This window comes from Papaver somniferum, chromosome 6 (genome assembly GCF_003573695.1).
Source record: "Papaver somniferum cultivar HN1 chromosome 6, ASM357369v1, whole genome shotgun sequence".
Taxonomy (NCBI): Eukaryota; Viridiplantae; Streptophyta; class Magnoliopsida; order Ranunculales; family Papaveraceae; genus Papaver; species Papaver somniferum.
In genome coordinates, this window is record NC_039363.1 from 84,747,246 (window position 1) to 84,762,990 (window position 15,745).

The 15,745-nt window shown below is 37.6% G+C and overlaps 1 protein-coding gene across 1 annotated transcript; it reads left to right on the forward strand.

Annotated features, from left to right (window-relative positions):
- The first annotated feature begins 2,330 nt into the window (after positions 1–2,330).
- On the forward strand, positions 2,331–3,331 carry LOC113291005. The gene is made up of 2 exons (XM_026540586.1): positions 2,331–2,546; positions 2,681–3,331. The coding sequence occupies exons 1-2, from the start codon at positions 2,331–2,333 to the stop codon at positions 3,329–3,331; spliced, it is 867 nt and encodes a 288-aa protein (XP_026396371.1).
- The last annotated feature ends 12,414 nt before the right edge of the window (positions 3,332–15,745 follow it).

Here is a 15,745-nt window from a genome sequence, read left to right on the forward strand (position 1 = left end):
ATATAATATGGAAAAGGAAAAACAAAATACACCAGAAGTTTTATTAACGAGGAAATCGCAATTGCCGAAAACCCACGGGACCTCGTCCAGATTTGAACACCAAACTGCATTAAGGCGCTACAGACACTAGCCTACTATCAGACTTCACAATGGAATGTAGCGGAGACCGAATCCACCCTCCAACCGATTCAGTTAAAGTCACCTTACGACTCTTGAACTTCACAAGGCTCTACACAATTGATTCCCTTAGTTGGCGTCCTTTACATCCTAAGAATTGCTTCAACCGAAGTGAGGACTTCTGATACCAATTTGCCTCTGACAGATAAGCCTATTTGATTTCCTTTTAGATCAAAGATCAACGCTTGGAAATCTGTTTGCAATAGACAAAGCTAGTAAAGCTCACAATCCAGAATACTTACACTCACTTAGATGAGAAGCCTGAATCATTTACCATATATCAAGAACAATCTTTAAAAGATCACTTAAAATTAATTTTCATATATCCATCTTGAGGAATCACAAAGTCTGGGATGATGAGAACTTTGCTATTCCTATTTATCTTTCCTGAAAGAGATTACGAAAACCTTGATAAAAGAAAAACAGGATCAAGATTCACAAACTATCAAGATAAAGATAGTTGGACATGGCTTCAAGAATCCCCGAAGAGAAGTCTTCAAGAAATTATGTTTCTCAGAGGAAACCTAGGTCAATAAAGGACGACTCTAAAATCAACTAGGACACAAAGTGTCAGGGATTGAATTTCCCGGTTTAAAGAGCATCTTTATTTATAGATTTTCAAGACTAAGCTTTGCTTAGATTATAAGCTAAGATAACTTGGATTTGAAGAAAACACTTTAGGTCTTGAAAATAGAATAAAATAATATATACTATGGTCCGGTTACGGAACCCTGTATAATGATTGTTCGGTTTGGAAAGTATACCATGAGAACTAAAAGCAATTTAATGTTCATTTAAACACCTAAGAAGTTAATCATGACACACAGACATAAGTTTTTAAGTGATCAATGAAGTCTTAGAAGTGTTTAAAAGAGTCATAGAAATGCTATACATATTTAAAAAATAAGTCTTTGAGCATCAGATCGTTGGTAGAACGATTCGTGAACCGTAAGGATTGTTTACGAGTCAGTGTGCTACGGTTCGTGAACTGGGTTCACCGACCCTACAAGAGTATGGAATTCAGTTAACCTTAGTTCGTGAACCAGGTTCACCAATTTATAGCCTAAAATACCAACTTCAAGAATTCAGTTCACTACGGTTTCGTGAACTGTTCCCAACTGAACTTACGGTTTGCGAACTGGTTCACCAACCTTCCCTGTATTTATGAAACTCATATATCTATGGTTTACGAACTGGTTCGCCAACCTACCTTGAGTATAAATATTAGAAGTTATGAATTTCTCTCTTATGATATTTGAAACATTCCCAAGTGATAAATCATTTGCATGAGCAATTTTCAATTGATCCACAAATTAATTCACAAACTATAAATTACTTCGAACTAACATTGTCAAGAACGGTTGAACATGTTTGCTAAATTCATATTTCAAGATTTTTAACAAGACAAGCTTGACTCGAAACTTCTTATTTGTAAATCTATTATAAGTCATACGACATAGTCTCAATAGATATAATGGTAAGATAGTGAGCAAAATATAGAATGGTTCATCTTCACATACCTGATACATAAGTTCTCCAAATATCTTCGCCGATCTTTAGTCTTCAAGGGTGATGTCTGGTACTCAACTACCAAATTCTAACCTAGTCTGAGACTTGACTTAGTATACTAGAAATGAAGATAGTTTTGATCAACTAACATTGACAACAATCTTGAGATAACAAAACTTTTCGGTTCAAGCGAGCATTGCTCTAACAAGAAGATTATCTAAAAGAGTTTTCTGCAAGGATCAAACTTTGACAACTCCACAAGAGGTTAAAGGGTGCGTGAATATGATACACTTTGTACCTCGATCCGGAAAGAATTCAAAGCTATACCTCACCGAAGGGAAAACAAAAATGTACGAGATAAATTTCATAGGTCTACATTTGATCTATGAAAGGTTACTGTTTCCATCCAATGACATTAGGTTCACTGCCGAAGACCTAGATAGAGTAACTTTTCCACATTATGACGCATTAGTAGTTGAACTTATCATTGACGGATGGGACTGCAGGAAGATACTAATCGACCATGGATCGAATTGTGATATATTTATCTCCAAGCAGCTGAAAAAATGAATCTTACGAAGGAATGAGCTTTAAGAGATAATAGCACACCAATATTTTGATTTAATGGATCAAAAACTTACCCAATGGCTGAAGTAAATCTTATTGTGGAAGCTGGTATGATAAAGACTATTGTAGCTTTCTTTGTTATGAATACCAGATCACCTTACAGTGTGATCCTGAGAAGAGACTGGTTACATGCAATGCAAGTTGTGCCATCCATCTATCATCAAAAGCTTATATTTATGACTATCACTGGAAAATATTTGGTTCCAAGTAGCCAAGATTTTTCAAATGAGTCGGCAATACTATCTTTATCCTTGCAATAAAATCCACATAAAGGTCACGCGGATGCCAATTAAAGATATCAAAAAGAAGGGATAAACTGGAGAAGCGGTTAGTTGAAACACACTATTTGGCTGGCAAACCAAAACAGGTTTTATCCACAAATCCTAAAACTGAAAAAGAACTGCCAGGAGTTTCAGGTCGAGAATTCAAAACTGAGGTCGTGGAATTCTTGGAGGAAATTAACCTTGGAACTAACGATGAAGATAAAATCAACTTCATTGGAAAATATTTATCACAAGATGAAAATCAAGAAATGCTCGAGATGTTAAAACAAAACATTGATATTTTTGCTTGTAAGATGTCTGATATGCCAGGTATATACCCATTCATAGCATGTCACTCTTTGAATATCGATCCGTCCTTTAGGCCTGTTAAGCAAAAGGAAAGGGAAATAAAAAATAAGTTATACACTGCAGTTAATGCTGACATCGATCGCATGTTAGAAGAAAAAATTATCAGGGAATGTCGGCTTTCTAACATTATCGCGGTGATGAAAAAGAATGGTAAAGTAAGAGTTTGCATCGACTTTACCAATTTAAAAAGGGACTACCCCAAGGACGAATTCCCACTTCCTGACATGGATAGATTGGCGGAGTCAACCCAGGGATATGGTCGTTTATTTTTCATGGATGGATATTCTGAGTACAATCTGATACCAATAAATCCGACTAGTGAAGAGCGTACTAGTTTCATAACTGACAGAGGATTATACTGTTTCAATTTCAAAGCCATGTTGTAAAGACCCGCAAGTTTGTCAACGTTATTAGACCAGTTAGAGCTGGCAAACGGGCGGGCCGGGGCTTGCCCGTTACGGGTTCCACGGGTTCGGGTTAATACGGGTTGAAATTCTTCACGGGTTGTCATTTCTTCAACCCGTTCCCGTAACGGGTTGAACCCGCGGGTTCACGGGTTAGCCCGCCCGTTTCAGAACTGAAGATAAGGAACTCACATTGTTGCAGGTGAAGAAACAAGAACAGATTTTCTAGAACAATGCAAGAACATGGGATTGAATTCCCTGTATCAAATCCACAAAACCCATCTATGAATTCATGAAAGAAGAAGAACCCAGAGATTAAAAATAGAAGATGATGAAGTAGTACTAGTACTAACATTGTTACAGGAAAAGAAACAAGAACATGTGGTTTATGCGAAATTCTTCTTCCATGGAAAGAATCAGGGAAATGCAAGAACTTGGCAGTAGTACCTAATGCCAAGACATACCATCTACAGAAATGAAATATATTTAAATCAACCAACATTCACTCTGTACAGTACCTATAAGTAAGTTTTCAAGTGATATGATTCATTCATCCGTGTCTTTTATAGGTGAAGATAGCTCAGTCACGGGTTTACGGGTTGAACCCGCGGGTTCACGGGCCGGGACGGGTTAACCCGTTTACTCACAAGCCGATATTTCTCCAACCCGAACCGGGCTTGTTTCAAAACAAGCCGAGCCGGTTTCGGGTTTTCACGGGCCGGGCACGGGTTAACCCGCGGATTTTGGCTTGTTTGCCAGCTCTAAGACCGATCAAGTGTCCAATTAGCTGATAATAACTCGATTAGTTTAACACGAACATTAATTAATAGGAATTAATCTAACAACGATCCAAATACGAAATTAGCACTGTTGAATATATCTCGAAAAGTTACGCAGAATGGACTACTCGAACGTGTCATTCGGATATCAGACGAAGAATATATCATTAGCTTTATTTGAAGGGAAAAATGGTATTTTCGAAAGTAGTCCGACCTAGACTTCCCTTATCGAAGAGAGTATGTGCAATAGTATTTCTCTTGGTCTTATCTCTTCATCCATCGAGCAGATAAGCTCATTATTTTTCCTTCTTCTTTCTCTTTCTTATTTCTCTTGTTCTTTCTTCTTCTTCGTTCTTCTTTCTCTGTTATTTCTTTCTTATTCTCTGTCGAATTGATATTCTAAAGAATTGAGTTGAAGTTTCATAATTAAGTCATAGAAAGTCTGTTACTTGATAAATCAAAGATGACGTGATGGTTCTAGGAGTTGATTTGATTTTGGAGAGGAAGAAAAGATGATTATGATCTGAATTAGGGTTTAATAGGAGATTGAGAAGTGAATCGAGACGTTGAGGGATGAAGAAGAGATGGGTTGTTTCAAAATCGGTGAAGTGAAGCTTTTGTAATGATGAATCAAAGAAGTTAGGATTTATAGAAGAAAATTCAAAGAAGAATTTGAAGATAAGATTGAGAGTTTAATTGAAGGTTTTGAAGATTAATTGGAGATGGGTATTCGGTTGATTGATGTTGTGAAGCTTTTTTAGAAAGAAATTTATGAGGTGATTGGGTTGTTGTGTAATCCACGAATCAGGGTTCTATAAGAAGGTTCAAGGGAGATTTAGAAGATAATATTGATGTTTAGGAAAGGCAAAGAAGATTTGATTTCAATTGCTTGAGTAACACAGATTGGAGGTAATTATTGTTTTAAGTTAACTTGGTGAAGCTGTTCATTTTGATTATTGTGTGCATGATGTTAATGAATATAAGATTGAAATGGATATGTAAGTCTGAGATGGAATTGCAGATTTAGTTTAGGTATATCTAATGAATTACAGGCGAGGATTATTTGTTTGAGATGTAGAAGTTGATGTTCTGTGTTAGGTTAGCTGTGTAGATATTGTTAGGTCAATATGCTCACTTCAGTGAAGTATTTCGAGAACTATGAAATGTTGCAGGTGAAGAGTGTGAATGAACCGTTGGTGTTCAATGTGCATAAATGGAACTAGGTTGGTGTTGCAAATGATGATGAAGTTGTTTTTGTTGGCAGAGATGTGAGAAATGAATTGTAGTTGAGGATGAACCTGGTGACAAAAATGTATGGTGAATTGAGGTTTGTTCTGATTCACATGGAGTTGTAAATAATTTGGTGGATGTGTGTATCCGGTTTTAGAATTGAGCAGATGATGATTGGCAGGGAAGAACCTTTAGTGTTTGAAGTGAAGAACTTGTTTATGTTGTTGGCATCTTTGCACATCAGTGGAGCTGTTAATGTTGGGATTCACATCCGCAGAGGTCATTGCAGTGGCAGTTCAGTTGTGTTAGTGGTTTGAGGTGATGGTTGTATGTGTATTGAAATAAGAGGATAATATAGATGAGGTTGTGTTGCTGGTAAGATGATAGTGTAGGAGAAAGATGTGGTTTGGATTTGATCTGTAATTGAGAAGAGAAGAAGTTTATGCTTTTACAAAAGTTTATGCTTGTGGAATACATTTGACTCTTTAATAATGATTATTGTTGCTTTTACAAAAGTTTATGCTTAACAAACTCATGCATTGTCTGTCCATGCATTTCGTGCTTGTTTAAATTGCATTATGATAATTTTGTTGATTCTGCGAATCTTTCCACGATTTGTAAAGGACCTATAATGTTTGTTTGTCATATGAATTGTTATGGGAAATACAAATTTCTACTTGTGGTATATAGGATACACTCCTTCACATTTATATCTACATGAATTCAGCTTTTATTGCTTAGAGTAGGTCATCATGGTCTTGGTGACATCAATAGCTAATGAGTGTGGTTAGCACGAGTATTATACATTGTTTGAAGAAGGAGTTTGTCCATTGATAGACGCATTTCTGTGTCTATTTTGTTCTCAATTATCTATATTGTTAGTGCTCGATTTTGTATTTATTTTGGCTTTTTATGTCTTTGTAGGTGTTTTTGGAAAAATAAGATTTTGCGGCGAAATTGGCTCGAAAAGTGTTTTTTGCGTTCATTGGAGGACATTTGCTATTCGGACCCTCACTTTGGATAAGGGGTAACCTAATTACTAAGGGGCATCTCATTTCCAGGCAGCTGCTAATCGCACCCCTACTCTGGTTAGGGGGACACCATTTTCATAGTTTGAACACACGGCTTTGGCGGGAAATTTTCTTCCTTTCCTGCGTAATTCTCTGGCAGGATTTTCATCGAGTTTTAATTGGAGATTTTCATGGGATTTACTTGGTACTAGCTGGTGGAGATAAAACAAGAATGATAAGTGTTTTATATTCGAAGAATTAGGGATTTACGCGGAGTTTAAACGAAACAGGGGAAAATAGCTTTTGTCGGGTTTGTTTGGATTTTTGAGATGTTTCTATGGAAATTCAATCGCTTTTTCGGCTTGGGATGGACCTGTTAGATGATAATAGTAATTTTACGTGTGTTTGGATCAATCAAATTGGGCTGTGTGATCATGTACAAGGAAAACAGAGGTGATCCTTTCTCGGATCTTTGTTTAAGCCTATTCTTGGAAGTTACGTAGGGGTTGTGGACAGTATAACTTGGACAATTCCATTCTAACAGGAAGGTTAAGATAAACAAGGTAACATAAGCCACAAAGAGAGTTTAGAAGGAAAGAAAATATCCGTAACTTGGCTATGAAGAAGAAGAAAATAATCGAAGATTTTTTGGGAGATTTATCGACCTGTTGTGTATATATAGGCTTTTGTGAGGTCTACGAAGGATGATGGGAGTTAGAGGTACGGTCAGAAGCCATATAATCGAAGAAAGAAGACTTGCAGAGGTGTTCTATGTTGCTGTTGAAGAAGGAGAAAACGAAGAACATTGGACCTACAGAGACAGTCGCAGTTGTGCTACACTAGAAAACTATCGTTCTTCTACAGTCTTAAAAGCTTGTAACAGTGACGTCTGTAACACCCTTACAGCGTTGCAAATCTCTGTGTTACACAATTTCTTCAATAAGACACCTTTTTGAGCGATGGATTATTATTTTGTGCGTGTTTTTGATATGAGGAGCTAAACCCCAACACTGAGATGATGGAGGAAGCCATATTTCATGCATGTGGTAATTATATTTAATTCTTTCATAACTTTTTGCATGGATTATTAATTGTTTTATGGTTTTTATTGAATGGTTGTGATTTCAGTTGATGGGTTATACTTAGGTTAAGTCTTTTGATATCCCATGCTTTAGATTTACAGTCGTTGCTTTTCAAAACTCTACCTTGGCAAAGAAACAAAGTCAATACTCTATTTGAGCTATAATTGTTTAGAATAAATATATGAATCGCATGAATGAATTTATTGGTGGAATCCTTAGTCCCAATCTCTCGTAACATTAAGTGAAATCAAAATTAAGTCTGAAATCAAAATCTTTAAAAAGTCCGAGCGAACGATACTTTACTTACCACTGTAAAAACTACATCAATTTTTGGCATCGCTGCCGGGGACTTGTTTTTAGGGTTTTAGATTTTATTTTTTTTTTTGTTCTTTTTTATGTTTTTGGGTATTTATCTTGTGTCTATAGGTTCTGGATCATAAAGAAAATTGAGCCAAAGAGTTTGGTGATTTCATAAAGACTTGGAGCTAAAGATTAAAGCAAAAAGAACAGAAAAGAAGACAATTTTATTTTAGACAATTTTAGTTTAGGGTTTGGTTATTTTCTTTTAGAAAAAAAAAACTGTATTAGGGTTTATTATTTTTGTAATTTTTCTTTTCTTTTTGGACTTTTGGACTTTGGGACATTATTTTTTTTATTACCCTACGGAAGGGTACTTTAAATATAAACTGTTTGCAGAGAAGGAGGACAATTACGATATTGTATCTGCACCTTGGGTTCGTACACTTGACATCGGAGTCACTGGCCCGAGTCGACTACAATTGATTCATCCCCCATCTGGAACGGGAGGTAAGATTCTAAACACTCGCGAATCCCCTGTCAGAGAGTTACTGGACTCCTTCGTATGCATATATGTTGAGGACTGAATACGGACATTTATTTTTCTAGTAAAGGGCAAGGCCTGGCCATACAAGATAAGGGTTAGGATTTCATCACTGTTCTCTTCTTGCCCGCTTTAGGAACACGTAACCTACGCGAACCTAAGCCTAAAATTTTTTCTAGAACGAGACCGATAGGGTAACGAGTTTAACAGGAAAGTCATTCGAAAAATATTGGTTACTCTTTTAAGCATACTTCAAAGTTCTTGACGGTTTCTGTAAGTTGAATGCGTGACTGCGCCGCCTTGTAATACCGGTGAGGCCTTGGGTATCAAAGATCCACCGAGCTTCCCTCGCCTCTATTCAACTTACTTTAACTCGGATTGATTCCAGAGGGGTTTGCTTAAATTGTAACGAATTCCCTTTCGAAGGATTAGAAGCTGGTCTAGAAACAATCTAAGTGGAGCCATCATGCTTTTTGTTTGCTAGAAATCAATAGGTTTGATTTGGTTGAGTCATCCTTGTTTTGTGATTGAATAGAATCCCCTTCCTTAATTGTTTTGCATTCCTGAACGTAAAAGAGACGCCCTAGATAGATTTGTTAAAGAGAAAACTAGTAGTTCTAAACGTCTCGATTACCTCAATTTAGAAAGTACGATTTTTGAAGAGTCCGTTTTTGAACGTCCGCTTGAGGAGACAATCCCTAATATTCCGATAGTGCCAGAAATGGCAACTTTAAAAGCTTTGTTGAATCCGACCAGGACTACTCGTCCTTCGTTTATTAAGTTAGCTGAAACGGAGGCACCCTATGAACTGAAACCTGGGACCTTACAAATGCTCCCAATCTTTTTAGGGAAAGAAAATGAAAACCCCTATTACCATGTTAGGGATTTTGAGGAAATTTGTAGTACTCTAAGAATTAGAGGCTTAGATGATGATGCTTTGAAACTCAGGTTATTCCCATTTTCCTTGAAAGATAAGGCCAAGTCATGGCTATATAGTTTGGACTCCGGTTCAATTGAGACATATGAACAAATTACATCTGCCTTTTTCAATAAGTTTTTCCCTAGGCACAAAACATCGTCTATTATGACGCAAATATGCACATTTTCACAACAAGAGGGAGAATCTTTATACAGGTATTTGGAAAGGTTCAATGATTTCCTATCCCAGTGTCCTCATCATGGTTTAAAAAAGTTTAGTCTAGTTAAGATCCTTTATGAGGGTTTAGATTATTCCACAACGACCATGGTTGAGTCTCTATGCACTGGTGGATTTGAAAACCAAACTGTTGATGCGGCGATGAAATTTTTTAATGAAATCGCCGAAAAAACCCAGTAATGGGAAAATAGTAGGGAACCCCAGAAAACAATTCTTTTAAGTAGAGGAAACGTTAATAGGGTAGAAGGAGTCTATGAATCAGATGCCAAAATTGTTGCTATAGCAAAAAGGTTAGAAGCTTGAGAAGTGGGTCAGACTAGTGGTAGAGTTGGAGCCTTTTTGGGAAGGCCAGAATATTGAAGAGCAGGCCAATACTCTTTATAATAACACTAGATTTGATAACCGTCAAAAGATTGACCCATATTCAGAAACCTATAATCCTGGTTGGAGAAACCATCCGAACCTTTCATGGTCTAAGGGCCAGAGTCAAGGTCAGTTTAGTAATTCTAATGCTCCCCCAGGTTTTGGCTATACTAAGAATCCTTCAGGACTAGCTCAGTTTCAGAATCAGTCAGATAAGAAAATCCTAAGTTTAGAGGAATCTCTCGCCTTGTTAACTCAGCAAACTGCAAAATTTCAGTTATCCGTAGAACATAGTCTACAAGCTAGTAACAGGATAGGACAAGAAAATAGTCAGGCTATTTCCGAGTTAAAAAACCCAGGTTGGTCTGATAAGTGATTCTTTGAGAGAAAAAGGTAAGTTTCCTAGTCAAACACAACCCAACCCTAGAGGAGTTCATGAATTAGGTGCAAAACCATCGAATCGATTGAATGTTGTTAGAACCCTTAGGAGTGGTAGAGTTGTAGACAATAAGGTAACCATGCCCGATAGTGAACATATTGTAGTTCACCCCTCAGAATCTCACCTCTCAGGACCAGTAGCTGAGGAGACTGATAAAGTTTCTGATGATGTGAATTCGGTTCCTGAAAGGTCTGATTTTATGCCTAGAGCCCCATTTCCCCAACTATTAATACCAACAAAAAAGGAGTCGAACTTTAATGACATATTGGAGGTTTTTAAGCAAGTTACCATAAACCTTCCTTTATTAGATGAAATTAGGCAAATTCCTGCTTATGCCAAGTTCCTTAAGGATATGTGTACGCGAAAGCGAAAACTTAGCGTCCATAAGACAACCTTTTTAGCTAGTCACGTAAGTTCAATCATTCATAACACCACAACTCGAAAGTACAAATACCCGGGTTCTCCTACCATTGCTTGCACAATAGGTAACTTCTGGGTAGAAAAAGCTTTACTTGACTTAGGAGCTAGTGTGAACTTACTGCCATTCCATGTATACTTACAGCTAGGACTTGGTGAAATGAAACCTATTCATATGACACTGCAGTTAACTGATAGGTCTGTTAAAATCCCTCGAGGTGTTATCGAGGATGTTCTTATTGAGGTCGACAAGTTTATTTATCCAGTGGATTTCGTGGTCCTAGATACCCAACCTGTCCCTGACCCAGGGAACCAGATACCTATGATTTTAGGTCGCCCATTTTTAGCTATGTCTAATGCGATCATTAACTGTCGAAATGGTGTGATGAGTTTATCTTTTGGTAATATGACTATGGAGATGAACATTTTTAATGCCAGTAAGCAACCTCATGAGCTAGATGACACATGTGTTGAAGAGGTGAACATGATACAAGCCTTAGTTCAGGAGTCATTACAAAACATTTTGTCTGAAGACCCATTAGAAAGTTGTCTATCTCATTTTGGTTTAGATTTTGACGACGATAGCACTATTGAACATGTGAATGCTCTATTAGATTCTACCCCCGTGTTAGACACTGATAGATGGAAATCTAGGTTCAAACCATTACCAGTTTCTGAGACTACCCTAATTCCTTCTTTAGAAAAGGCCCCAAAGTTGGACCTTAAACCACTACCCGATACTCTAAAGTATGTGTTTTTAGGCCCATCTGAGACTTTACCTGTAATTGTAGCTTCCGATTTGGATAGTGATCAGGAAAGTAGGCTAGTAAATGTACTTCAAGATAATAAGGAAGATTTAGGGTGGACTATAGCAGACATTAAGGGTATAAGTCCTATGGTGTGTATGCATCAGATTCATTTAGAGGAAGACTCCAAACCTTCTAGGGAGATGCAACGTCGACTGAACCCTAACATGAAAGAGGTAGTTCGAAAAGAGGTTCTTAAGTTGTTAGATGAGGGTATTATTTACCCAATTTCAGACAGTAAGTGGGTCAGCCCTGTTCAGGTTGTCCCCAAGAAATCAGGTATCACTGTAGTCCAGAAAGATAATAATGAATTAATCCCAACCCGAGTGACCACGGGATGGCGTGTCTGTATTGACTATAGGAAATTGAACAAGGTCACAAGGATCACTTTACCCTTCCTTTTATCGACCAAATGCTAGAGAGGTTAGCTGGACATAGTCATTATTGCTTCTTAGATGGCTACTCCGGTTATAATCAGATCGTTATTTCCCCAGAAGACCAAGAGAAAACCACTTTTACCTGTCCCTTTGGTACCTTTGCGTATAGACGCATGCCTTTCGGGTTATGTAATGCCCCTGCGAATTTTCAGCGTTGTATGATGAGCATATTTTCTGATATGGTAGAACGGTTTTTAAGGTCTTTATGGATGATTTTTCAGTGTTTGGTTCATCTTTTGATGAGTGCTTGCATCATTTGACATTAGTGTTGACTAGGTGTAAGGAAAAGAATTTAGTGCTTAATTGGGAAAAATGTCATTTCATGGTTGAATCAGGAATTGTCTTAGGGCACATCGTTTCTTCAAAGGGTATAGAGGTAGACAAAGCCAAAATTGACCTTATTAAGACTCTACAGGTCCCAAAAACCGTAAAAGATATTAGGTCAGTCTTAGGGCATGCAGGTTTTTACCATCGATTCATTAAGGATTTTAGCTTGATTTTTAGACCTCTTTGCAATTTGCTTGCAAAAGATGTTAAGTTTGTCTTTGATGATGCTTGTTTAAAGGCTTTTGATAAGCTTAAAACTTTACTCACTACTGCCCCGATAGTCCAGGCACCTAACTGGAACCTACCCTTTGAAATTATGTGTGATGCTTCAGATTATGCTATAGGCGTTGTGCTAGGTCAGGGAGAAAACAAATTACTCCATGTGATTTACTATGCTAGCAAAACTCTGAACGATGCCCAAATGAACTATACAACTACCGAGAAGGAATTGCTAGCCATCGTGTTTGCGTTGGATAAGTTTAGATCCTATTTATTAGGTTCTAAGATCGTAATCTATACTGATCATGCTGCTTTGAAATACCTTTTTTCTAAGAAGGATACCAAACCTAGATTGATTAGATGTATCCTTTTGTTACAAGAATTTTGTCCAGACATTAGAGACAAAAAGGGTGCAGAGAATTTAGTAGCAGACCACTTGTCTAGGCTAGTTGTTAGTTCCCCTAATAATTCCATTCCTATAAGGGATAGTTTTCCTGATGGACAATTGTTCTCCGTTTCCCAATCACCTTGGTATGCAAATATAGTGAATTATCTTGTTACCGGTCGAATGCCTCAACATTGGGGTAAGCAAGATCGTTCTAGGTTTTTAGACGAGGTTAAGCATTTCTTTTGGGACGATTCTTATCTGTTTAAGTATTGTCCTGATCATATTATTAGGAGATATGTATCTGAGAGTGACCAGTCTAGTATTATCTCCTTTTTTCATGAACATGCATGTGGGGGTCATTTTAGTGCTAAGAAGACTGCTGCTAAGATTTTGCAGTGTGGATTTTACTGGCCTTCGTTGTTTAAAGATTCCCATAGTCATTGTGTTTCTTGTGAGCGTTGCCAGAAGTTAGGAACCATTTCCCGTAGAAATATGATGCCTTTGAACCCTATTTTAGTGATTGAGGTCTTTAATGTGTGGGGCATTGATTTTATGGGTCCATTTCCTATTTCGTTTGGCTATCTTTACATACTTGTCGCTGTAGACTATGTGTCTAAGTGGGTTGAGGAGGTTTCGTGTAAAACGAATGACCACAGGGTCGTAGTCCAGTTTTTGAAAGAGAATATACTTACACGTTTTGGTACGCCGCGAGCTATAATTAGTGATGGAGGTTCACACTTTTGTAATAGACCGTTTGCTCTTTTAATGAAACAATACGGTATTGCCCGTAAAGTAGCAACCCCATATCACCCTCAGACTAGTGGTCAGGTAGAGGTTTCCAATATGGAAATTAAACGTATTCTAGAGAAAACAGTCAATCCAAATAGGAAAGACTGGTCGTCGAGGCTTATTGATGCCTTATGGGCTTACCGTACTGCGTTTAAGACACCCATTGGAATGTCACCTTATCGTTAAGTGTTTGGAAAGGCATGTTACCTGCCTGTTGAGTTAGAGCATCGAGCCTATTGGGATATTAAGAACTTAAAATTTCCACTTGACAAGGCAGGAGCTCAAAGAAAGCTCCAGCTCAATGAGTTGGACGAGATTCGTAGAGATGCATACGATAGTGATAAGGAGTATAAGAACAAAATGAAACTTGTGCATGATAGGAATATTTTACGAAGTCATTTTCTCCAGGTCAAAAAGTTCTTCTGTATGACACTCGTTTGCATCTATTCCCCGGGAAGTTGCGCTCTCGGTGGACCGGTCCTTTTGTGGTCCGTACTATTTTTCCTCATGACGCTGTTGAGATTGAGACACCAGATGGTAGTAGTTCTTTGAAGGTTAACGGTCAGCGATTGAAGCCCTTTTTAGAGCCTTTTCCTACAGGTGATGTTGAGGAGGTCCCTCTGGAAGACCCGGTTTACCTTGATTGACCATCGAGGCAATTTTGTATGTTGTATATTATTTTTGTAGGTTTTTGGTTACACTTCACCTAGGTACTATCTTTCCGACTTCTCTCTTTACTATTTCCTCATGTTACTTATATTTTTGGTACTGTTCTTTAATTAGAAACATTGAGGACAATGTTAGATTTAAGTTTGGGGGTGGGGTAGAACTTTTTGTTACTTTTTAGTTGCATAATTAAACTCCAGAGACTAGAAATTTATGCCTATTAAGGATGGCACTAACCAGTCTAAGTGGATGGAAGCATTTTGGTTGTAGGAGTTGAGGAACCAATCTGACTAGATGGCAACATCTAAAGAGTCTATTCATAAAAGCACAGAGCTCAGGTGTTAGAAATAACATGATAGTTTCACCATATATCGTTGAGTCCTTTTCACTTCTGTTTTTATTTTGTTTTGTTTTTAAACTATGTTTCTCTAAGTGATTAGGTGGGGCTCACGATTCAAGTTGTTACCAATGCTAGGGTGAATTAGAGTGATTGAGAAACAAAAAAAAAAAAAAAAAAAAAGAATAAGAAGAAACTGAGACCAGACCATCAGACCAACCAGAATAAATTCAATAAAGTCGACCACTGGTACCCTTGTATATGCCAGTGTGTTGACCTAGAGTTAGGATTATCAATCACTGGTTTCCTTGTATATGCCAGTGTGTTGATATTAGGCAGACTAGTATCTCAGTCCTTTAGGATAGGTTCATTTTGGCGGAGGCCTTCAGACAGATATGAGAAACACCGTCCACCTAGTAAACATCAAAACCATCTATGTTTTTCTATATCCATCTTCTTGATCTATCCATGTGATTAGTTTTGACTTCGGATATTGATGTCCATAGTGCGACTATCTGAGTAGCTCTGTCACTTATATATGAATTTTAGTATGCTTGAGTGCAAACTTGTGTACAACAATTGGAATTTCGCATCAGGGTACTTCCTCTTGTAGTCAATAAGTATGCCAACCAAGGAGATTCTTTAGTGCCTTCCAAGGTTTTGCGTTGATAGCTAGGATCTGGAGTAAAGGTTTTGTGGGTATACCTCTGGTAAGCCCTCCCGAGACTATAACTCGACCACTTGGGACACCTAGGGGTTTAAAGGATTATTGCATACGCTAAATGCAATCGACGATGCCTGCGACAGTGAGTTAGGATTTTATTTTCTGGATTTGATTTGCTCGAGGACTAGCAAATAATAAGTTTGGCGGTATTTGATAGACGCATTTATGAGTCTATTTTGTTCTCAATTATGTATATTGTTAGTGCTCGATTTTGTATTTATTTTGGCTTTTTATGTCTTTGTAGGTATTTTTGGAAAAATAAGATTTTGGGGCGAAATTGGCTCGAAAAGTGTTTTTTGCATTCATGGGAGGACATTTGCTATTCGGACCCTCACTTTGGATAAGGGGTAACTTAATTACTAAGGGGCATCTCATTTCCAGGCAGC